We start from the raw sequence: 26,545 nt of genomic DNA on the forward strand, positions 1-26,545 counted from the left end.
CAAGGTGTGTTTTAGCAAAGCCCAGTCATGACTGCATGTGGCCTTTCTTGAGCAATGGCTTTATTCTTGCAACCCTCCCATACAAGCCACATTTGTGGAGAATTTGTGATATTGTTGTCATGCACACAGTGACCACTCTTTGTCATAAATTCCTGCAACTGCTTCAGAGTTGCTGTAGGCCTCTTGGTCCCCTCTCTGACCAGTTTTCTCCAAGCTCTATCATCCAGTTCAGTGCGACGTCCTGATCCAGGGAGGGTCTGTGTTGTACCAAATACCTTCCGCTTCTTAATAATAGACTTCACTGTGCTTCTAGGCATTGATAAAGATTTTGATTATAAAGATTAATATTTTTTGCAACATCTAGACAGACCAGGGACTTATGTGAGGATCCTGTTTGCAGACTTCAGCTCGGCCTATAACACTATCATCGCAAACCTTCTCCTGCCCAAACCATCTCAGCTCTCCATGCCCACCTCCATCTGTCAGTGGATCAACAGCTTCCTGACAGACAGGCAGCAGCTAGTCAGGCTGGGAAAATACACATCCAGCTCCCGTATTATCAGCACTGGAGCTCCTCAGGGCTGCGCTCTCTCCCCACTGCTCTTATCCCTGTACACCAACGAATGCACATCTAATGCCCCCTCTATCAAGCTCCTGAAGTTTGCTGACAACACCACACTCATCGGCCTCATTCAGGACGGTGACGAGTCTGCTTACAGTCAGGAGGTTAAAGAGCTGGCTGTGTGGTGGAGTCTCAACAACCTGGAGCTCAACACACTCAAAACAGTGGAGATGATAGTGGACTTCAGGAGAAACCCCCCTGCTCTCCCCCCACTCACCATCATGAACAGCACTGTGGCTGCAGTGGAGTAATTCAGGTTTCTGGGCATCACAATCTCTCAGGACCTGAAGTGGGACATTCACATTGACTCCATTGTGAAAAAGGCCCAGCAGAGGTTGTACTTCCTTCGCCAACTGAAGAAATTCATCCTACCACAAGAACTGCTGAAACAGTTCTACTCCGCCATCACTGAATCCGTCCTCTGCACTTCAGTAACTGGTTCATCTCAGCTACCAAATCTGACCTCAGAAGACTACAGAGGGTAGTCCGGACTGCTGAGCGAATCATCGGTACAACCCTCCCTTCTATTCAAGAACTGTACTTATACAGAGTGAGCAAAAGGGCTGGCAAAATCACTCTGGACCCCTCACATCCAGCACACTTCCTCTTTGAACTGTTGCCATCTGGTCGACGCTACAGAGCTCTGAGCACCAGAACGAACAGACACAGGAACAGTTTCTTCCCCCAGGCAATCCATCCAATGAACACTTGACAATAACTGTGGAACACACAACACTATTTATACACACATACACTTATTTATCTAACACTAGGGCTGGGCGATATATCTAACGATATGATCATGCACATTTAGTCAGTAAATCTGGTTCTGTGATTAGCGCTAAATCGCCATCACCTGCTTTCAAATGGAGCAGCATTTAATTGACAGTGCCGTAGTTCACTGACAAGCTACGCAATATCGCGTTCATTATCGAAGGCGATTCATCTTAGTCTACACTTCAAATTTGCACATAATATACATGTACATACAATTTTTTAAAATATTTTTTAAATATACAAAATTTTATTAGTTCTGTTTATTTTTTTTAATTTAATTTCAAAGTAATCCGAGGTATTATACTTAATAAATGTCAGATAAAAACAAATAAAGTGAGTATTCTAAAACTTTTAACTAGTAGTGTATTTAAAAAAAACAATAAACATTGTAGTTAACTTTCATATTCTATCAACTTAAAACACTTTTTAATTAGAAAGCAATCTAACATAATGTGGCAAATTTCTAATTGCTGTACAATGTATAAATAATAATTGTCTACATGAATGAGTACTCTTGATCCTGACTATGCAGTATATAAAGAAATGTGAGAAATTCCCTACACAAACAAGCTCCAGCCATCGTTTCAGTGTCTTTCTCCTCCTTTTCCCAGAGCTTTAAACTGCGGCACAGCCAAAGGGAGGAACAAACTCAGAATTATGTATACAGGGCTGTTCTGCAACGTTTTTTTTTTGGAGCAAGATCAACTCAAAGACTGCTCTGAAGTAGAGTTGGACTGGGATTTATGCACTGATCCAGAGGAAAGCGCTACATTTTGGATGTGGATGGTACTGTGTGCGAGATGAACCGTTACCCAAGACCTGCTATTATAATATTCCATACAGACACTTAGATATGATTGATATAACATCCTTTTTGTTTCACTCAGGGTTACTGTAATAAATATATCCAATAACTATATATTGATTGTGATGGAAAATCATGCAAAAAAAAAAAAAAAAGACTTAATTGTTATGGGTTGCCAAAAATGACTTGTTGACTAGCATCAGTTTTGATGACAATGAGCTTTAAAATCATGCTGACCCCCTACTGTTAGTATATGATTCAAATAAATATGGAGCCCTTTTCATGGAAAGCAACTTCAACTGTTGAGACATGACTTGATTCCATAGAAAAGTTCTGGGACCCAAAATAATTTTTTACAAGCTGAACATCAATGAGCAAACAAAAGAAAAAAAGAAAGAAAGAAAAAAGAACATAAAAAGAGAAGAAGATATGGGCTATAAACTACTAGAGCCATATTTTAATGATCTAAGCGCATGGTCTAACCACACATCCAAATACCAAACTTGGTCCAAAAACCCACACTTGTGGTCTTGACCACTTCAGAGCGTGTATGCAACAGGAAGTAAGTGCGCAAGACTTAAAAACGGCAGGTCTTAAAAAGCGCAGTGCCCTTAATGCACACTAAATCCACAATCTTAGTGTATCCCATCATGCATCATGTTGTGGAAATAAATTGTGAGACTTTTTGCCGAGATCTTGTGAGAGGTCACAGAAACCTTTGAAATGTATGTTAAATATTAATAATAATTAGATATTACATATAATTTGGTGATAAAACAAATAGTTGCACATTTTATTGGTGCAAATGAGTAGTGGTGATGATTATTTTGCAAAACATTTGCAACTGCTTTAAACTTAATTAGAAGCACCACAAAATTAAATTGTGTCATCTGTTATAGGGACTACTGAACAGACATTTAGAAGTTAATGCAAAGTATTGAAATACAAAGTATTGAAAATAAAAATAAAGCTCTGTAAAAGCTTGCATTGTTTACAAAACTCTAATAGTTCATATAGGACATTTAAGTAATTTTTAAATACATGCCTTGTAAAAAAACATTTCTGGTGTGCATCTTGAGACAAAACAAGGACACTGACATATTTTAAGATCTATCAGTACAAGTTTCTTTCAGTTGAAACAGCTCATTCTTACATTTTATTCTGGGACTAGGTTTAAACCTTATCTGTGAAACCAGGGGCATAAGTGTGTCCCATCAGGTAGGCCTAATGAAAAGTTATACACATACTTGTGGTCTTCATGCTCACTTGAACCAAATACAGGATATACGTCATATAAGTAATCAAGTGGTCAAGTGCAAAGACCGCAATTGCGGGTATTTGGACAAGGGGTAAAGCGCACGTCGCAAGTGCACTTAGGGCGTGTCTGAATCCACTTTTGCTAGTTTTACATCGGAACACCACCAGGTGCATGGTCCAAAATAGTTGTACCTATTCTCTTAATGAGTAATGGGTCTGTTTTGGGCATGATCTGCAATAAACCAATTAGAGTCTCATCTCCCATTTCCTTTAAAAGCCAGTTGTGCTCACGCCATGGCAGATTTGCTATTTACATAGTGGAATTTGCAAGAGCAAAGACTGAACGCTTCTCCAGAAAAGCGTTCTGTTCGCGCACTTTAAAAAGGTTCTGCTCGCGCACTTTAACTTCATGCATGAGCATCTACAGGCCACAATAATAATCTATTACAAATCTGATTCCAAAAAAGTTGGGACACTGTACAAATTGTGAATAAAAACAGAATGCAATGATGTGGAAGTTTCAAATTTCAATATTTTATTCAGAATACAACATAGATGACATATCAAATGTTTAAAGTGAGAAAATGTATCATTTTAAGGGAAAATTAAGTTGATTTTAAATGTCATGGCATCAACACATCTCAAAAAAGTTGGGAGAAGGGCATGTTTACCACTGTGTGGCATCCCCTCTTCTTTTTATAACAGTCTGCAAATGTCTGGGGACTGAGGAGACAAGTTGCTCAAGTTTAGGAATAAGAATGTTGTCCCATTCTTGTCTAATACAGGCTTCTAGTTGCTCAACTGTCTTAGGTCTTCTTTGTCGCAATTTCCTCTTTATGATGCGCCAAATGTTTTCTATGGGTGGAAGATCTGGACTGCAGACTGGCCATTTCAGTACCCGGATCCTTCTATGCAGCCATTATGTTGTAATTGATGCAGTATGTGGTCTGGCATTGTCATGTTGGAAACTGCAAGGTCTTCCCTGAAAGAGACGACATCTGGATGGGAGCATATGTTGTTCTAGAACTTGGATATACCTTTCAGCACTGATGGTGCCTTTCCAGATGTGTAAGTGCTGGTACATGCCACACGCACTCATGTAACCCCATACCATCAGAGATGCAGGCTTCTGAACTGAGCGCTGATAACAACTTGGGTTGTCCTTGTCTGCTTTAGTCCGGATGACATGGCGTCCCAGTTTTCTGAAAAGAACTTAATTTTAATTCGTCTGACCACAGAACAGTTTTCCACTTTGCCACAGTCCATTTTAAATGTGCCTTGGCCCAGAGAAAATGCCTGCGCTTCTGGATCATGTTTAGATATGGCTTCTTTTTTGACCTATAGAGTTTTAGCCGGCAACGGCGAATGGCACGGTGGATTGTGTTCGCCGACAATGTTTTCTGGAAGTATTCCTGAGCCCACGTTGTGATTTCCATTACAGTAGCATTCCTGTATGTGATGCAGTGCCGTCTAAGGGCCTGAAGATCACGGGCATCCAGTATGGTTTTCCTGCCTTGACCCTTACGCACAGAGATTGTTCCAGATTCTCTGAATCTTTGGATGATATTATGCACTGTAGATGATGATAACTTCAAACTCTTTGCAATTTTTCTCTGAGAAACTCCTTTCTGATATTCGCTCCACTATTTTCGCCGCAGCATTGGGGGAATTGGTGATCCTCTGCCCATCTTGACTTCTGAGAGACACTGCCACTCTGAGAGGCTCTTTTTAATACCCAGTCATGTTGCCAATTGACCTGATAAGTTGCAAATTGGTCCTCCAGCTATTCCTTATATATACATTTAACTTTTCCGGCCTCTTATTGCTACCTGTCCCAACTTTTTTGGAATGTGTAGCTCTCATGAAATCCAAAATGACATTTCAAAATGTCTCACTTTCAACATTTGATATGTTATCTATATTGTATTGTGAATAAAATATAAGTTTATGAGATTTGTAAATTATTCAATTCCTTTTTTACTCACAATTTGTACAGTGTCCCAACTTTTTTGGAATCGGGTTTGTACATTGTAATTCTTTCATTTTTAATATTTGGCATGTTTGAATGCTGCTTCATGTCCCTGTGTGTGTAATAAGAGTGTACTTGCGTTGTTTACCTGCCTTACACGCTCTTTAAATAAAAAAATAAATAAAAATTAAAACAAACTTTAGACCAGGTTTCAGTTGGTCAATGGCACACCTCATTTTGAGACCAGCAAGCCCATGGCTGCACAGATGGGTGCAAATGCATTTGCTATTTAAACAACGTGGCACAGGATGTGAAATTGATAACTGCGTCTGGCTGAAACTAGCAAAAAAAACTTGCGTCGTGCCTGGCGCCACATTGTGCTAGGTGTGTGATAGGGCCCCTAATAGTTTCAGCAATAACAATGACTGACGTATAGTATGTTTATGTGTTATAAAAATATGACACTTATTACAGTCATTATTATTGCTGGAAATTTTTCTAAACTTTTTTTAACCGCTTCCATCCAATGAGTCAAAGAGAACAAAATCATTACTTCCTGATAAACTGGCACTATACATCACTAAGAAAAGTATAAGCTATTGAATATAATAATTTTCTTATATAATAAATTACTTGCACCTCAGAATGAGCAGATGAAACACAATGAATGTGCTTATTGCTTTTGGGGGTGGATGCTGCTGTTTATAAACGCAATCGTTTAACAGTTCTGGGAGGCAATTATACAGAAATACTTTGATGACAGACTTTGCTCTGGCATTTCTGAATGACCATATGACAACATTTCATATGCTGTGGAATAAAATTGGTCCACTGGTTAGTCAGCATTTACCGTCCCATAGCGCAAAGTCACATTACTTTTTTGATGCGCTTGGAGGAATTTATTCGCAAAATGCATTTCCATCTGCCATTATTCACATTAACCCTTTTTCGCACAAGTCAAAAACCACCTCAAGCAAGCGTAAAATCTCTTTTGCAAATTAAGGCATTATTATTCAAAATTCAGCGTTTTTATCACTCGATTCTGATGCGATACTTTAAAATTCACATAAAAGCATGGTGATGGAAACCCAGCTATAGACATCTCCTCAGCATCACTCTGACCTGTGTCGGTGAGGGAGCTTGCACCCAACGAGCCTTCCCATAATTCTGATAGTGTCTGTGTTCGTGATTTCCCTCAGGCTAGCAATGATTCACAGCTCACCTTATCCTGACAAGTCTGAGAGAGCTAAATAAAGGGGTGAAGACTGAAGAAAACTCTAAAAATCATTGAGAAAACACATCAGAGACCCAAAAATCTTAACCCCGTCTTACATGCTCCTCAGGAGCACTCAGAGGAATGTCTTATAAAGACTTGATTTGATTTGAGCTCAAATGAGAGCTTCAAACATGTCTGCAACAGGGTGCCACTGAAAGCATAATGATCCTGAAGTCTGGTAGGTTTTATTTCATAAAATAATCAAGCTAAATGTGTGGACTGCTGTTAGAGCCTAAACAATCAGACCGTTCTTGGATCTGGAAATTTCCTGTAATTCACCAAAAAGATTGAATCAATAAATAGCAAACAAACAAACTCTAACTCTAATAAATAATTCCACTGAATCCCTCTAGACCATTTTTCTTTTATCTTTTATCAATAGAGAGATAAAACTGGCAGGATATGAAAGCGATATTTATGCATTATGGTTCCTGTATAAGCTTTTTATGATAAATCCAAAGAACAATATGTCTGTATGGTAAAATCGATGCCAATTCTGCCAGTTCAAAGGAAAGTGTAGAATATCCAAACTAAATAAGAGCATACATTAAAAAGGAAGAGAATCAAACATCAAACAAGTCTTAACAATAGGTGCTTTTTTCTCTTGGAAGCAGAGCCATTCCTATGTTTTTTAGAATAAAAACTTAAGAAACAAATACAACAGAGTTTTAATTCAACTCCATTTTTTAACAGCAATGTGCACAGAAGTGTACACTTATTAGTGTACTTATTTTTCCAGGCATCACATCAAAGGTCTATAATGGCTGTGATACTCCTGTTGATCCCAATAACAATTCCACAATCTGTAGTTTTTGAAAAGTCTACTAATTCTGCAGTCATATCTCAATTTTAATGATTGTGTTTTATCAAGGATGCTTAAGAAGTACTGTGGGACACAGGTAGAAAGACAGATCAATGAGGTTTCACATTCTTTTATACTCTTTGTCCTTGCTAGGGGGCAATCTCTGGGGCAGCTTCTGCTAATATAAGCCTTATAAGACCTGCATTCCATATCAGAACTGTGTTACGGTAAATGGGGAAAAAAGTACAGAAAAAAGTGATAGATAGATAGATAGATAGATAGATAGATAGATAGATAGATAGATAGATAGATAGATAGATAGATAGATAGGACATGCAATGTATTGTCTTCCTTCTGTTACCTCCTCTCAAGCTTTCCCTCTGTCCTTCCTTTTCATTTTCCTGCAGCCCGTTCTTTTCTCTTACTCAGTTCTGCCACTTATACCCTTAGGTGAAAGCTATGGTACTTCAAAGAACCTTTTACTGGCAAAAGGAGATCAAAAGAGGTAAGGCAGGAAGTGAGAGGACGGATACCGAAGAGAAGAAGAATGAAGAGAAGACAGAATGAGAAAGAGACGGGAGAGAGCTCATATGGTTTGTGATGAGGAGGGTTCACTCTAACTAGCAGGACAGAGCGGTAATAATGGCAGAGCACATGATCACAGTGGTGCACAGAGTTTCATACTGTGAGTTTCATACATGCTCAGCGGACACGTCGAATCACAGGAGACTGTTTAAATTCGTCTGATCTGAAGAAGCGTGGCACAGCTTACACTGAGATCACATAACATATTCAAATGTGTATATACCACATCTACAGCAAAGAAGGTTGAGGGAATGAACAAAGTAGGGATAGAGAAATGTGCTCAAATGCACACAGCTATTTTCTGATTATAAAACGTTAGCTTTCCTGTAGCTCAAACAGTAGAGCAAGGGGATAGTAAAACCAAGGTTATGAGTTTGATTCCCAGGGAAATCAAGGACTAATAAAATGTAAATGTGTACCTTCAACGCAATGTAAGTTGCTTTGGATAAAAGCAGCCTTTTTGCATTACTCTACCTTGTTGATAATGTAATATGGCTTAAAGGAAAGTAAAAGCTACATTAAAGCAATGATGTGTCATTAGTCCCTGAGGATCATTTCAGAGGTTGCAGCTCCAAGTACTTGGTCAATCATGCGGTTGGGCAGCAAGATGAATGTCTGCACAGATAGTCAAACTCTCTCTTGCAGAGCTGTGTGCTCACATGTCAAGCATTACTCTAAGAACACAGCAAATATACTGGAAACAAGACTAAGAACAGTAAAACAAGAATGACCAAGCTGAGACATGTCTAAGTGACAGGGGTCATGCTATCCTGCTTGCCATTGTTTTATTAGTTTGTGCTGTCATTGCAAACTACCCTGTCAGAATCCAATGCGAATGTAAACAGGAAAAAGAGATTTACTGAATCTCAAACTTTTAAACTGTAAAACTAGTTTCAAACTATGTATGTGAAATTTTTTCCAAATTTGTAAAGGTTATTCCTCCCACACCTAGCACAGAATCAGTGTAACAGAAAAAAGAAACAGGCAATACTGGCTCTGGAAATGGTGCACTTGGTTAAATTTGTGATTATATAAATCAGAAAGGTGCTCATGAGCTTTCTGTTTGTGCCAGTGATGCTCCCTCAACACAACCTTTTGCTGCACATCACAGTTGACAATTACCCAACAGTCTAAGCAGCATTATATGGTGAAAGTGTGCACTTGGAGGAACAAAGACTGAGGATTACATTTGGGACAGGATCATAACATAATGGCACCAACCTTATGCTCTGGGTTTGTAGGTAGTCTGGGTCAGTAGCATTCAGCATGGCCACAAAGCTCCCTACAGGGATATTCTCTCTCCTGATGACAACCAGAGGATCTGGGAAGAACACTGGTCCTTCATTCACATCCATAACTGTAATGTAAACAGTCGCTGTAGAGCTGGAGCCATACACAACGTCAGGAACCAGAGGGTCTTCATTTTCCACTTTTATCAGCAGTGTGTGAAACATTGCACTTTCATAGTCCAGAGGCTGGGAAAGACAACAGGCGAAAGGAATTATGTAAGAGCAATTAACTAACAAGCAAGTAACTATACTAAACAAATGACTCTATCATAAGTCTTTATCATTATTATTGTTTTTGTGTAGGGCCACTTTCCTGAAGAGTTTAGCTCTTAGACACCTTCCTGGAAGTTTATAGTAATCCTGAAGTGTGTGATTTATTTGGTTTGGAGATAAACTCTATACTGGGGGTTTCCAATCCTGCTCCTGGAGGGCCATTATCCTGAGTTTAGCTGCAACACTTATTAAACACACCAGAACAGCCAATCAAGGTCCTCAGGATTACTAGAAACATCCAGACAAGTGTGTTTGGGCAAGTTGGGGTTAAATTCTAAAGGATGGTGACCTTCCAGGAGCAGGATTGGACACCTCTGCTCTACAGAAACTGGGGATAGATTGGACATCCCTACCCTAAATTTACCACTTTACCTCTGCAATTAAGTGAATCCTATATTAGCATCTAAAAAAGGTCCCCTTTTTGGGCTTGATACTTTAAAGTTTCAGTAACCAAACAAGATCTTTAAACAATTATTAAGTCTTTTGTATAAGTGGTTAAGATCTCAATTGGTAACCAAAATTTTATAAGTTCAAGCCCCATAAGCGGATCTTCATGTGACTTCACCATTACAAGACAATCAGGCAATTGAACATTGTGTACCTTTACCACTGACAGCATCCCTTCATTGTTGTCCAGATTGGTCTGTATCTCAAAGTTTTGGTTGGGGTCTCCGTTGATGATGGAGTAGATAGCTCTCCAGGCTCCAGTGGCTGGGTCGTCTCTGTCGTCCACCGTCAGGTTCACTACCACACCAGTTGATCCCTCATTCACTGATGCCTGGAACTACAGCACAGGTTGTTTGATCTGTCAAACGTTTTCTAATGTTTCAAACCAGGAAATCATATTACAGCAACACTTTAGAATTTGTGAATTTGCTATCTGTAATCAACATCACTTATTCTCTTTCAAATTTCTTCAGGTAATAAGACAGAATGAGCAGTGGAGGAGTTGCTGGTTACAGAAATGAATTAATTTCACTGGAAATGAATGCTTTGGCTAGATCTCTACAATTGTGCCTCTTATGTTTACAGAGATTCACACAACCAGTGGGACAGGAGCCTATTGTTTTCAGAAAACTGTGCACTACTTTGAGTAATGAAAGCAGCGCTGATCTACCTACAGCTGCATCAATTCAATTCCTTGTTCAGCCGTTCCTTCCTTGTTTGGAACATGCAGAATTTCTGTCTTACATCCACCTCCCTCCTACCCTTCTTTCTGCCCCTCTGTCAAAGATAAGGCTTAAGCTAAGCCTGTATGAAACCGCTCTTGTTCTGTTTTGTCACTGGAGGAAAGCCACTCTATTCAGAGTGCCGCAAATCTCCATAGTCCTTGTTCAATCCAACCCAATGTCACAGGCCTGTTTGGGGAGATGAAGTGTTAGAAGGGCCAGATGAGCTCTGGTCCCCATCAGCTCAGCTATCATTTCTGTTTAGTGCCTTGTAAAGTGAGCAACCCCTCAATGCCTCAGGGATGTGCTCCCTTTATAAGAGCTGTCCAGTGGTCTTAGCATAGTGGGGCGTATGCAAAGGTCATCAGAGTCCTGAAGAGGGTGCTGCTGGACCTGGGTGGCTTGATGAATTATCGAAGTTTAGAAAGTGAAGCTAAGCAGTTTAAACCCCTCTGGGACTGAAGTACTGCCACTAAGCCCTCTCTCTAACTTAATGCTTATTCCTATTGAGTTCGGAGCTAGGCTAGTGAACCATCCAATATTAACACTGAAGAAAATCCTTAATGTCATGGAAGCACATCTATATTGGCAACATTCATGCTTTGTTTTTCACTTTTTCACATTAGGTTCTATTACTATTCTAGACATATCAGGCAGTAGATGCAGTGCAGACAGTGACATTTTATTACACCTGAAAATATAGATTTTTAATTTCTAAGGGCCATCTCCCAATAGAAATAACTTCTTCAATAATATGAAGAAAGAACTCGGTGATTTTGCTCCTTACAAGAAAGAGGGGAAAAAGCACTCCTGGTGCCAGCCTTACATTTAAACCACGCATCATCCTTTTCTGAAAATAGATTTTTTTTATTCTATTTAAAATTTCTGAAACAGAAGCCCAGCTCACTGTGTCCTTAAAACCTGTGTGTGTGTCAAAGGAGATGAGATTGTACCTGTCTGCTGAAGGCCACAGAACGATTACATCACTTACATATTACTTCAGCTCCAATGAGAGCATTGTGTCTACAGCAAGCCCTGCAGGTATATCACTGTCAAAATCACAGCAGCGGGAGATACTCTCCTTCTATCAACCAAGATTTTATCATGTGTGGCATAAACAATTAAACAAACGTTGCCACATATGTTTACAGAGGGACACGAATGTATCTGCACAGCTTCACACTGTGCATCTTCACATTGCTGACCGGTCGTGTTTCATTTAATCATCTGGGGCAGTGAAGCGGTCAGATGGATGTATTCAATCTTTGTTGGCTGTTGATACCCTGGCCCTGCCATACCACTGATAAGACCCCAATCCAAGAGTTCACAAAGCAACCAGCAATGTGACAAACAGAGAAGTTATCAACCCCAAGGCTGGACCCCATAACTGAGGGAACGGGATGGGTTTGTGTGTGTGTGTGAGGTAAATGTCACCTAGTCAAAGCCCCCCAGCAACAGAACACAGGGAAAGTAAGGCGGGGAGAGAATCTGTGGCCAGAGAAAGATAAATCACTTCCTACAGAGGCACCAATGTGGTGAGACCTTGAAGCCACGAATGACTGGGATTATTTGGTTTGGCATTCATTATCAGTAGTAGCGCAGTGTGAAGGCATCATTGGAGTTTCGTTTGAGCTTTGCTACTGCTTTAGTAACAAATAGGTCAGAAAATTCACACCTGATACTGTAACTCCCCCTCCGTCTCAACATCTGTTAATGGAATCAAATCAACATTCATGACCTTTCGAGAAACTCTGATTTACACATCTCAAATTGCACATCTAAAACCAGGAATGTGAGAAAAAAGTTACAAGCTGTTTTCACAGCTTAACGAGATTCTACAAAAAAACACTTTCCACCTTCAACCAAAGTGGGAATGCTTTTGAGGGGAAAGGCACTCCAGAAGCCTTCTGAGGGTGAGAGTCATGTGAAGAGTCTCTCCTGTGAACATGGAAGACAATACAGGTGCCTTTTAATGCCACAGGTAATGCTTTCACTTCAGAGCCTCTCAGAGTGGCAGACTGAAATGTTCTACAGTCTGACGGCCCTTCATTAGGAGCCAGAGACCCCTATAGTATTGGTTATTTTGTCAGAACTTACAGTAACATGTAATAAAAACATAAAAAGGGCCATCTAGATTTTTAGTGCTGATTGCGAGGGAAGGTCTGACGAATGGATCTAATTATGGAAAATATGTTAAAGGCATAGTTCACCTCAAAATGAAAATTCTGTAATCATTTAATCACCCTCATGTCATTGTAAAACTTACTTTTTTGGGGTGAAATACAAAAAGAAAAATGTCTCAAAAACAGCTGATACATTCTTCAAAATATCTTATTTTGTGTTGCATAAAGACAGAACTACATGAGAGTGAGTAAATGCTGAACATTTTTATTTATGGTTGAACTATCCCTTTAAAGAGAGTTTGTAATTGTAAAGTGTTGCTCTGTCATGACAGCAGTTGCCCTGAAAGAGAAAACCAACTGTATTAAAATACTTTTAAGTTATGCAAATATCTTCATTAGCACCTTCTGTGGCAATGCTAAGGTGAAACACTATTATTTGCAGTCTGACACATTTTGGAACTGAGCGATGCATGAAACCAAACTTGCATAGCTAGTAGCTTGGTTTTAGGTCATATGTAAATTATTTAAAATACATTATTAATAATTAAAGAATTATGTTAATGTCAATACATTGCACTGTAAAACATTCTGAACCAGAATAAATATATGTGGACTAATGAATTGTGTAGACATTTAATTAAGAATATTGCACTAGCCGAGGGGTTTCATTTCTGCTTATGGAGATTTTCCTTTCTTCAGAGTTTAGATCAATCACTCTAATCAAACACACCTGAACCTGTTAATCAACGTCTTTGGGATCACTTGAAAACTAGCATGACCATCATGCCATAAAGTGTTGTTAATTCTGGGATATAAACGTAGCATCTAATTCCTTTACAATTTTACATGCATACTCATTGTACGCCATCTAGGCACCTTAAGCATACTACTTTAAGTGTACGATAATTTGGGATGTGCAAATTCTAATCTTGCATACATGATATATAGTATGCAAATTGGGATGAAGCCTAAGCCCATCTCTTACCCACAGTACTGTATATGAAAGATCTGCAAGTAGACATATTTACAAAGTTACATATTGTACATACAGATAACAGACTTTTCTGTCATCCTGTTATTCAGCAATCTCTATAATTGTATCTCTATAAACTTTATCCTTAAGAGAATTTCTGATCAAAAAAGTCATAACAACATATATATCCCCTGAGATGTAATAAGAATCCCTGAATGTTCACAAATTGCTTTACACAGCTGATTTTATTTTATGATGACGTGTGAAATAGTTGCATGTCTTCCGTAGTTCATTAATTACCAGCTGGACTTCACAGGACAGATGGGACTCAAAAGAATCTTGGAGTTATGACTTGTAGTCTTATATTAAGGATGGAAGATGGAATGTAAAATGGAATTATCCTCTATTAGGAAAACAGAATTGTGTGAAATCTATATGGGGTGCAGATTGTCACACCAAAACAACTGAGAACGCGTCAGTATTTATCAGTTTGGAAAGTGTTGATGTTACAAAAAAAAAATAAAAAAAAAACCTACACTGACTACAATGCTTGTTTAACACTGTAGATTCATCTGCAGCAGAATAACAGCTTGATAACTTAATCAAATCAAGCGTCTGGCTATCAACTAGTTATTTTCCAACCCCTATATATGTAGTATGAAACTGAAATTAGCATAAGTCTGGATAATTACATTCAAACGAATGCTGCAAAATCAGAACAAGTAAGCTTAAAGACCTGACTGAGCAACATAATTGACAAGCTCATCATTTGAAATGAAGACTGATAAACTATTGTTCTCTGCTTCACTGATTCAGCTGAGTAATGTTTGACTCCGGAACATTTTTACAAATGCTTTCTTAGTGGCAATTTGAGCTGAAGGTTCAATCTATAAAGTTATGAGAGTTACATATGTAACTGAAAGTCTAAAACAATAAGAAGCTCAACACAAATTGATTTAAAATATTGAGTACAAGTGCTTTCAAATATAACAACCATTCAGTGCACCAAATAATGAAAACCATGAGACAAATGAAAGCAAACACCCACACATCACTTCACAAGCTTTGACTTGGCCTCCACAACATAACTATAAACATGCTAATATCTGTTAATTGGAAATTATAGTTAATACATCTTTCATTCTCTTACTCTCTCATTAGTGAAAATGAAATGTGTTGCACTAGAAAGTGTGGCTGTTACTTCTACTCTACATTCAAAAAATGTGTCTGAATGATACATAATATCATATCTCACCTATAGGTCACTAGAATAACAGGTTCACCATGTAAAAACAATTCTAATTTAACCCGACTATATATATAGTAGCAGGACAATGTTCACTTTAACTATCTTACTAAACTGACTCAAGCTCACACTGAGTGACAAATGAAGACATGATCAAATCATCATCCCTCGACTGAATGTCTGTTCTTGATGGATATGAAAATGACATATAGATGGCAACTGATGTAGCATAACTGCAGCTCATGATGAATAAAATCACAAATGCATAAACATGCCAAAAAACTAACAAGCTGGCAAAGTGACCTAGTGCATTGAGAGACAAACATGTTGTTTTGCAAACAATTTAAAAAGCAGAAATGCAAATTAAGAGATTCCAAAGTAAATATTTGCATAATATGAAATATGCTAAACAACTATAATGTGCTCTGGTGGTTTCATTATACAAATGCAAAGACTGCTCAGTCCTGTCAAACACACTGATGAGAAATATTAATTTATATTAATGCATGCTAAATATGCTGAAATTACTTTGCAGATTTGATAAAGGGCTACACAGAGTTAGAAGCTGGTTTCCTCCTCTGGACATGCCATATTAACATATTCTGAGTAAAATAATCCTATTCATATTTTTTATTTTATTTTTTTTAAATAATGTATAGTGGTGCTTGGTTATTATCATATATTATATATATATATATATATATATATATATATATATATATATATATATATATATATATATATATATATTTTTTGTCGGGGGCAAAAAAATTTTACTTTCCCCATATTACACATTCATATATGCATTCATATATATAGCATTTGTTAATGGAACGTCAATATCATTAAAACCAAAAATCAATTTTAGAAATGACTTCAGTCTAATTAGTTTGAGACTCAGTATTCTCCAGAGGAACTGTAAGACAGTGAGAAGAGATGAGCCAGAAACAGTACAAAATCCAGAAATAAGAATCCATGACCATCAATAATTGCTGATGTAGCTGTGGGAATTGACCATGGATAGTTCTTGAAATGGGGTTCAAGGGCAGTAGGGAATGGGACATAATTTCACATGTCATGGATAATATGGAGGCTAAATCTGACTTTGCTGCTGTTGTTAACCAAACCGTTTTCACCTCACACCAGCACTGGCATCTAGAAATTATATCTGTCCTCCTATTGGAAGGAAAACAAACAAACAAACAAAAACTTAACACAAAAGTGTGAAAAGTTGCTAAGACTAATAATGAAGAAGGAATGTTTGCAGAACCGAAAGGTCATTCATTAACTACCCTCACGTCATCCACCATCTTGGATGGATTTTTTTCCTCCACTGAACTCTTTGCAATGCACTCTGGGATTGCTTTCTTTTAAAGGATACATGCAATTCTGCTTTAAACTTTGGCCAAAACACAAGATATGTCCGAAGGCAGCATAATTATGTTGACTTTGGCAGCCTACATAGGCAGCTCACTAGATTTTGGAACAGAGCCAATCACACAGAGTACTAGAATTCCTTTTCTACGTTTAATATCACCCCAAGCATGTCTGTGAGCTGTGAGTGAGACCTTGTAAATGCAAAGCCAATTGGCAATTGTACAAATAAGAACAGCCATCCATTCAGAGTCGCCCCCCCAAAAGTGTGCCCGATTTTTGTTACTATCGTGTTGCGGACTTGTAGCCATCATTGTTGATGTCATTAGCATTTTGACGAAGGCAGCGGCGTGCTGTCACTGCATGTAAGAGAGGCAACTCAGATAAGCTGTCACTTTCCTTGAATGACAGGCGTGATAAGCCGGATCAGTGGCTGCTGCAGCACTTGGAACGGGTTCATCTGAAATAGATGCCAGTTATCACAAGGTGCCAGGGTGGGTAAGCATGTACTGTACATACCACCTGCGGCACCTACACAGCCTCTGGCCTCTCCCTCCACAGCTCTAAGAAACAGGGAGCGTGAGTCAGAGGGAACCGGGAAGACAGAGATAATAGAGGGAGGATGGATAGGTCTGCTATTATCCTAATAATACTCCCGCTGCAGGACACTGTTACATGACCCCATACATTGACCGCAACCTAGAATTATCTCTGGGCAGACAATAATTCTCTTGTCACACACTTCAGACATTTATTCTAAAAGACGAATGTTCAGTGGTGGCCCAGATGCTAAATTGATGAAATTAACTGAGAAAAACCAGAAAACCTTAGTGCAGCTCAGTCGGCTTGTCAATGTGCTAAAAGAAGTGCAGATCTTACATTCATTGATCTTCCTGGTTCATTTGAGGATATGATTTCAATGGGATAGTTTAAATTCCAATTGATTTTGACTGTGAGGAGCAATTTGTAACATAAAGAACCAGATATTAAATAAAAGATCTCTGGGAAGATGTGTCGTTGATGCAAATAAATAACACAGCTTCATTGTGTAGGCCTGTTTTTTGGTCTTACAATAGAATGAACTAAAGTAGGGTCTCACACTGGAGCAGAGATGGAAACAGTTTTCTATAAGCAATCATCTTTTTATTGCTACAACACCACTGAAAGTAAATGCATCCATTACTAGACCAGCTAATGAGAATAAATGACCGGATGAGTCCACCTAAAAAATGATAAACTGTGGCGATTATCATATACTTGAAATCTGTCTGAGGAAGATTGTGCTATGATTGTACATGCCAGCCTGTGATTGTGTATAAATTGAAACATCTAATTAAGAAAAATTGAGGAAACGTAAGATGGTGTGTTTTTCTACCCTTGTTTCCTCTCGAAATTACATTTAAAAAGAACAAGTTTAGAGTTTGATGATTTTTAGTTTTTTGCATTCTTGCAAAATTAGTAGGAGATAACGAAGTACATTAGCTCACTTCTGGGATTTAACACAGAATGATAAATGGTGAAGCAGTATGTGCTGCATAAAAAAAGCCAAATGTATTTAATATAAAACATGCTGAATTTCAGGAATTTGTGAAGCGGAACTGAGTTTGTTTAGTCTTTGAAGAAAAAGGAACAATATAGGGATAGTTCATCAAAAAAATGAAAATTAAATTTTCACCCTCACATCATTCCAAACCTGACTTACTTTCTTCCTCAGAGCACAAAAGAACCAACACCACTGTTTTTAACCAAACAGTGATGATGCCTAATGACTTCCACTGTATGGGAAGAAAAATAAAAACTGTGACATTTCTCAAAATTTCCTCTATGTTTAAAAGAAGAAAGTCATCAAGGTTTTAACAGCATGAGGTTGAGTAAATGAGGACAGAAATTTCATATTTGGTTGAACTTTCTCTTTAAATCATGAGGTTGAACTTAGCATGGTCAAGCTGGTGCTTAGGTAGTTTAGCCAGAAGGGCAGTTGGCTAATACCAGCAAACCAGCTTAGGCATTTTTCAAAAGGACTGAAATTTCAAAATGTTCCACTTTCAAAGGTGTTTTTCATGAATATTTACTGAGGTCTTTCAGATACAGCGGTCTAAGAGGAAGAGGAGGGGCTATACTGCTGATCCACTACCACAGCTCTCTAGTCCCGTACGGTGGACTGGTGCCAAAAATGGAGGTATTCACTCAAAAAGCACCTGTGAGGAGACAGCAGACTTTCCTACTGCAGAATTTCACAGCACAGTCAAGAGTGTTTTCAAGCATGTGCAAAGAGAAGGTGCTGCAGTCGACTCAGACCCTGTCAGACTGGTAAATGGAGAACATTTATCATGGAAATTGCTTTTTAAAAACACTGAACGCAAACACACTTGTTGTTGAGGAGCAGGGTAAAGTGACATGAGAACAGATTCAGATACTCTTATAAATGTTCACATAAATGTCACTATTTAATGTAGTAGCTCTATTTATGTTGTTGAATATATTGTTTTATCGTAAATAAGTATTTGATCAGTGTTGGTGAACATTAGCTCATTTAAAATCAATTTTCTCTATGCAGATCCAATTACTTTGCAGAAAAACAGATGTTTACTTTATGAAAATAGGTTCAGGATGTAATGTTATATAATTTTAGAATGTTAAACACAGTACATTTAGTCAATCTGGATATTGGCTTTCATTTAAACAACTTATAGAAGAGTTTTATCTAATAACAGGCAATTTCTGATATAACCACAATCTCCACTCATTACTAAAATTTTAATAAATAAAATAAAATAAATCTAATAAGTCCCACTAGTTAATGATGGTTAACTAAGTTCATTCAGTATGAAGAGCACATTGTTTTTACAAAAAAAAACTTAATTACTTTAAGGGAATTAATTTGTATGCAAATTCTTTGCATATATTGAACATATATTGGATTCTTTGCATATACTGCAGCAATTGTCAAAGACACTAATAGGTAACCCAAATGAGTGGCCGCATCAACCAGTCAGAAAGCCCCTCTTTCTAGCACATCAGCGCATTTTGGGAATGGGCCAAGTGATGTCTCTGGCAATCTGACAACAGCCCAGGGCACTTCCTCTAAAAACCCATACAGCTCAAAATAGGTGTCTCTGCATCAGCCTGGCATAGTTGTTTTCCCTCTGCTGGCTAGCAAAGTGCAAGTGTAGCATTTTCAGACAAATTTATCACAGGTGGACTCAACTGGACACTCAGCTTAAGTTTGCACATAACATAAGTGCAGTTTTCTTGCCCTCTGGGTTTTATACTGCTGAATGGCAGCGGTTGCCTCTGTTTGTGACTGTTTAGCAGAAGACTAATGTGTATTTTATAGCCTATAGCTATAACATGTAGTTAAAAAAAGTCCAGCACTACCTATGATTACAACAATACACACACAAACAATACACTCTGTCCATGGCCAGACCATCATCGCCAGGGCAGACGCTGAGTATTATAACACAATCATTTCAGACTGCAAACAGGAGGTCGTGGAGGATAAGCGATCGAAAAGGACCCAGTCCATCACCTTTGTGTTTGAGTATTTGTGAATCACAGCTGTCACTGCAGCACACCTGAGATTAGAGTGATTGATGCATGGGGCTTTTTCTTGCAAGGTCAGTGTATCTGAGTGAAAAGCTGAAGCCCTGGTCGAGCAGGGAGGTTTTCTGTGTGTACATGCGTGATTTGAGTGATTGACAATTGGAAATGATTAATGAAGGCCTTCTGGACTGAGAAGTTTGAGTGTTTATTCTCATGGTAAATGACTGCAGGTGTTAAGCTGCTTCAAACCACTGTAAATCATTCCAAAAGAAAGATACTGTAGTACAATTGTCAGCTGTTCATAGGGTTAAATATTCCATTATAAAATTGATAGCGATATAAACGTGGATACTGATTGGTCAGTACAGCAGTTCTGCAATGTTAAAGCACACAATACGGTGAGTCAATGAATATATGTGACATGCTTTATCATTCTGAGTCAGAAGTCGCAAGAAGCCTTTTGTGAAGAAAAAAAAATGCTCTTATCTAATCAAAATATTAAGTATAACATCTGCTTTCAACATTGATAATAAGAAATATTCCTTGAACACAAAATCAGTACAGAACCATGTGACGCTGAAGACTGGAGTAATGGCTGCTGAAAATTCGGCTTTGCCATAACAGCAATCAATTTTTAATTATATTAAAATCAAAAAGTATATTTTTAAATTGTAATTCACAATATTACTGTTTTTACTGTATTTTTAATTAAATATATGAAGCCTTGGTGAGCATTAGATACTTTTTTCCAATACCTTTTTGTTTGAATAAATCTAAAAATTGTGCCAAAAAAAAAAAAAAAAAAAATGTTTGGAATATTTGTATTCGCCTTTTTTTGTATTCGCCATTTTTTTTTTCTTTTCTTTTTTTTTTTTTTGTGGCAGCCATTCAACTTATTATAGAAAAGTAGAAAAGTAAAACTTGTATCATTATAAAGCTGACACTTTTTCATTCAGTGTATAAAACTGTGTTTCTGGGTCACAACGACTGAAAATTATGGAGCAGGTCACATATAGTCAATGAATAACATTACTAAGAAAGGAAGAGAGAAAAAAGGAAGAGGGAAAAAAAAGGTTCCTCCTACCAGTGAGTGTGTAAACTCAGGGGCATGGTCGTTCCTGTCTGTGATGGTGATGGTGGCTGTTGCAGTTCCTGTCAGACCCACCTCACTTCCTGCCATGTCCTTCGCCACAATCTCTAGCTCATACTGTGTGGTGGGAAGAGTCTGTGGACACATGAGAACATGGTTGGGAACATACAGTTGAGCTTCAGGACAGAGGGAGTACAGTCGTGATAAGAGCTTAAGTGGCTTAATTGAAGAACAATTAATTGTTCCATGACTGCTTTACTGCTGGTTAGACACTGTCAATGTGCACTGAAAAGCACCACATACTGTTAATGAGCGCTTACATCGTAAATTAACTGGTAAAATGGAGTAATTAAGATCTAATCAACCAATCATTGTATTGAAGTCATGGCTTCACCTCAAAAGAGCTCATCTCATCTCACAGTTCATCATTGGTAATTCAAACACTAAAGTCAATCGGTACAAAAAGTTCATTATTGCTCATGATTGACCAGTGATCTATGAGACCAAAATATCTCTTTGTTTATTTACATTTCTTCCTGTGTAAGGCCTTCTTCAGGGGACGGTCCTGAAACAATGATAAAGGCTTCATGAAAGAGCACTGACGCTCCCTGACAGGTGCTAATCTAAATAAATGTCAAGTTGCAGTCACTTTTCAAAGGTCAATTAACGCCCACATCACCTTTCCTTCAAGGCCACGTCTTTAACCAGAATGCCAAGATGTGAGAGAAAAAGAAATAAAGAGTGAGAGAAAAGGGGATGAAAAGGACCCCCCCCCCCATCTAACAGACTTATTAGAATTGAAACTAGAATTGAGACTTTCTTTTTGCAATTATGCAATTAGCCTTTTCATGACAAATTCTAATGTTTAAATTTTTCAAATGTTAGCTGAACCATAGATTGATCAACTGATTGGTTGGTCTACACCAGTGTGAAAAAGTGTGAAAAGAAAAGCTTATTTTCTCATAGTTTAAGAAAGAAGTTGTCTGGTGAAAGAGATATACAAGGCACCACTGCATTGCAAGCAATTTTATTCAAGATTGATATAGAAGTTGCCCTACTACATATATAATAAGTAAATATATATATACACATATAAAATCACACATATATATATAGTGTGTGTGTGTGTGTGTGTGTGTGTGTGTGTGTGTGTGTGTGTGTGTGTGTTTACTTATATTATATGTAGTAGTTTTCTTTAGAGATTGTGAAAGACAGCGGACAAACACAAATTACTGAAATGTAATTTTAAGAGAAAGGTTATTTCAGAGATATTTCAGGAGAAATATCCTGCAATCACTGCATGAATACATAAGAAATGGGCACAAAAGTTTTATATAGACATCTGGTTTTTCTGACACAAAGCAAAAGTTATAAATTTATCAAAACAAATTTGTGGTTGAAAAAGCTTTATATCTATCGAACACCACCTACTCATCATATGGGAAAAAACCTTCTCCAGACCAAAAGCCCAATATTCATAAATACAAGACAACAAGCATTTGTTAAAATAAGTCAACCCTACTGGAAAGTCATGATGGCACATTACACAGGGAGGTGCTGTTAATGCTAACATTTATTTCCTTTATTGAAATCCCACTCAGTGCAATGTTAAATACCACATGCTTAATAAAACTCATCCATCTGTTTCACATAAAGCCCAGGAGGCCCGTGCTGCAGTCATTTACCCATGGTGCATTGCCTCTCTGTATAAATTACTCTTGCTATCTCAGGCTTCAAATGGTGGCTCAAAAGTACGTCATTTGTTGCAATTAATAAAGGGAAAAATCACAGTACATTGCAGATTTTTAAAAAGAAAATGAAAACGAACAGAAAAAAGAATTAGTGACTCAAAAGGATGTACTTTGGCAGTAGAGTATCTTTTAAAGTGAAACAAAAGAGGGATATACTTTTTTCCCCAGTTTAACTGAGGCATGACATTGAAAGAATCTCAATGATCCAATGAAAGTGGAATACTCCTCCCAGAGCAGGGTTATTATAATTAACTAAAACTACTATAACCAAAAATAAATTCATTAAATTATATATATATATATATATATATATATATATATATATATATATATATATATATATATATATATATATATATATATATAAACTGATTTAAAATAAAATATAAAACTTATTTCAAAAATATATTTTAACATTTACGTATGTAAAATTTTTCTTTTTAATTTACACTTTTTTTCCAGCTAGTAACCAAAGTAAGATTTCAGATTTTCAGTTAGTTTATGAAATACTAAAATAACAAAAAATACATAAAATAATAATACATAAAACCTGTATATACATTAATAAAATAATAATAATAATAATACTAAATAAAATTACAAAAACTTTAACTAAAATTGAAATGAAAATGGAAATAAAAACTGCAATTAAAAATAAATTTTCCCATACTTTTAAATGGTGACATTAGATGGTAGATCATAACAGTATTTTCCGGTTAAAAGCAATGCTCATACATAAGTTGCCAAAAATCTGAACTAACCAAATTTAGACATTACGTGTGAGTGTGTTTATTTTAGTGAGAATTGCTTGCAAGTTAAGCTGTTGACAATTAATCTCCAACATGTGAAAACTCATGAAACTTCACGCTATGTTGTTGATATAATTCAACACTTCCAACACTGTGTAGAATAAGACAAGCTAAGAAATGCACATGAAAGTTACTGATGTGCATTGTTTAATACCACTAACGTTCAAGCTTTACACCTCATCAGACATATCATGGTGAAATAATTTGTTTTTTAAAACCTTCATGAAGCACAGAGCTTCCGGTGGCTGAGATCGGTTAGGACGGCTGTCACTGACGAACGACTCAGAACTTATTTACTGCTGATAAACAGATGGTACTTCACAGACCTGTGAGTTGAAAAAATAAGAGAAACCCATCTGGATAAGAGGGACGTGAGCGCAGATTACTGTAAATCTTGGTGCCGTCAAAGGCTTGCAGGAAGCTCTCGTGTAGCGTGACAACATCTTAATGAGTCTCCCATCTCTCGCATTCACCCACTCAAATATATCGCGCCAATGCACCTGTGACCTCCTCATGTGCTATTGAAGGCCATAAAAATACAAAACCCATTAAAACAATCTGGAAGAGTGTTGAAACATCCCAGGTCTGCCTTTGAATGTGAAACGAGACACAATACATTAATTTCACATTGCATAATAACTGTTCTTGCGCCCCAGTTATGTCAGTCATTTCACAAACTGGATCCAATTCATATGTCTTTTGTGTTTCTGTTTACGACAGATCCATTTCATGTCAGCCGTCCTATAACACTTATTATAAATCAGACATAATGCAATCAAAAGCACCTTGTGTAATAGATCAAGGCTTTTCCCATGGCCAAAGTGTGTAAGGACTAAAGTAATATAGGCTTTAGAAGGTGGAAATATATATATAGCAGGGGGGAACTGGTTCTTACCCACTGAACGTGATACCGCCTCGTCTGCTTCAAAAGATGTGATGTCATAATTATGCTTCCGTAGCCCCTTTTTGTTCTCTCAAGTGCTTTGAAAGAAACGGTCTGCCTTTCCCAACCTCTCAGCCTATTCACCGCTCTACCTTTCATTCCCCAAGAACATAATGAACATACAAAAGCCACAGAAGAAGCATCTGAAATGATGAATAAAGTTATAACCCGTTTGTCTTGTGTAGGTAATCTCTCAATATTTCTGCTGGCCACGTCTTTGTCTTCCTTGCAGTATTTCACTTTTATTCCAGCTGGCTTTCTCACACCTTTTCACAAGGGTTGCTTCACATAGCTTTAACTACATTGGAGTAAAGTTGTAGATATGATTATGCCTCCTGTAAGTTTCACAGGCAGTTTTTAATACTTCTACATGATTGCAATCTGGATGGTTATATGGGCTTATGTTTTCACTCAATCCCTGGAATATTATCCTAATTTCTCTTTTTTTCCATATTTCTTATTACTTTTCTTTATTTTACTTTATTTCACTGTCTTGAATAAATTGTGTAATTTTAACCTCTCTGTACTCTTCTCTCACTTTATGTGGCCGTTTTGCTTTGTCTCATTTAATGCTTTATTTTTTTGTGCTCAATGATTTCAGTACAGCACAAATTATGGTATACAAAATATATGTGGCCGTTTTGTAAATCAACTCATCATGTCTATATATTAACACCATGGCCCTTCATTATTTTGCCTTTTACATGTAAATGCTATTTTTAAGATGTTTTAAAATCTCATTTTAAATTTTATATTGTTTTTAATTGGAATTTTAATATACATTTTTAATGGCTGTAAGATATCATTTTACATTTAGGATTATAAAAAATAAAAGCCGCTTTTACCCTAGAATATTTTCAGGATGAGTGTCAGAAATTTATAAAAGCCCATTTCTGCCAAGGGATTAAAACATATATAATAAGGTTGTGACTTGTTATCTCACAACAAAAATTGTTTACACCAAAATTGTGACATATAAACTCAGAATCGCAAGATATAAGCTCACAATTCAGAATTGTTTTTTCTCATAATTCTGAGTTTACATATTGCAATTCTGCCTTTTTTTCCCTCAGAATTTTGACTTTACATTTCGCAAATCTGACTTTTTGTTTCCATTCCATCCAAATAATTTACATTCGCACATGATTTCCATGTTCATCTCAGTCGCACATGATACCATGTTGTGCTGGGCCAAGTGAGATGGACATTAGTAGGCGACTGGCAGAGCAGCTTGCTGGATCATGGCACATTGCCTTTGGCTCGGTATCCCACTGAGCTCAGAGGGGAGTCACAATGCCAGTCAGCCTGAACATCGCACACCCAGGAACATATCACAAATTCGCTTCCCAGGAATTCCCCAGATAACAACTTGTGCATGGCGCTCACTAATGGTTGTCTAAATGTGACGATGGCTGGGTGCTGATGCAAATAAAATGAGGATGTTTTGTGTGTGTCTACAGATGGGTTGGAAGGCTGACAGTCAGGTGGCGAGATGGAAATGAAGCCAACATGCGTGGAGTTACTCGAGAGAATCTCCTGACTCTTAAACATCAGCTGGACTGATGATGAGCCTTTGTAGTGAATTTCTGACTGCAAATACATACACAAACAAACAGTAAACAGAATACAACAGAGCTAAATTAAATTAAAGAGGCAACAGGGTTGTTGGTCACACCATTTTTTATATGTTTTTGTGAATATATATGAGTGTTAGAGGCTGCTTCTGGGACTCCTGAATCTATTTTTGACACCTCACAGTAATGCATCACTGTCAGAGTGCAAAATGATCATTTTGCATTTGTATTTAATTTTTGTTTTAAGAAAAAGGTGCCAACTATAAAACAATTATTTCTAGTCAACTACAAA

The 26,545-nt window shown here is 37.4% G+C and overlaps 1 protein-coding gene across 4 annotated transcripts in view; it reads right to left on the bottom strand.

The window, feature by feature from the left end:
* Positions 1–26,545, bottom strand: part of LOC109109916 (cadherin-13-like) — a 283,438-nt gene that overhangs the window by 34,959 nt on the left and 221,934 nt on the right. For all 4 annotated transcript variants that reach the window (XM_042775469.1, XM_042775468.1, XM_042775471.1 and 1 more), the window contains 3 exons: positions 21,171–21,311; positions 10,257–10,439; positions 9,315–9,568 (listed from right to left, as the gene is read on the bottom strand). In XM_042775469.1, the coding sequence (XP_042631403.1) occupies positions 9,315–9,568; positions 10,257–10,439; positions 21,171–21,311 (578 nt within the window). The remainder of the gene's footprint in view (positions 1–9,314; positions 9,569–10,256; positions 10,440–21,170; positions 21,312–26,545) is intronic.

The sequence above is a fragment of the Cyprinus carpio genome, chromosome A18, assembly GCF_018340385.1.
Source record: "Cyprinus carpio isolate SPL01 chromosome A18, ASM1834038v1, whole genome shotgun sequence".
NCBI lineage: Eukaryota > Metazoa > Chordata > Actinopteri > Cypriniformes > Cyprinidae > Cyprinus > Cyprinus carpio.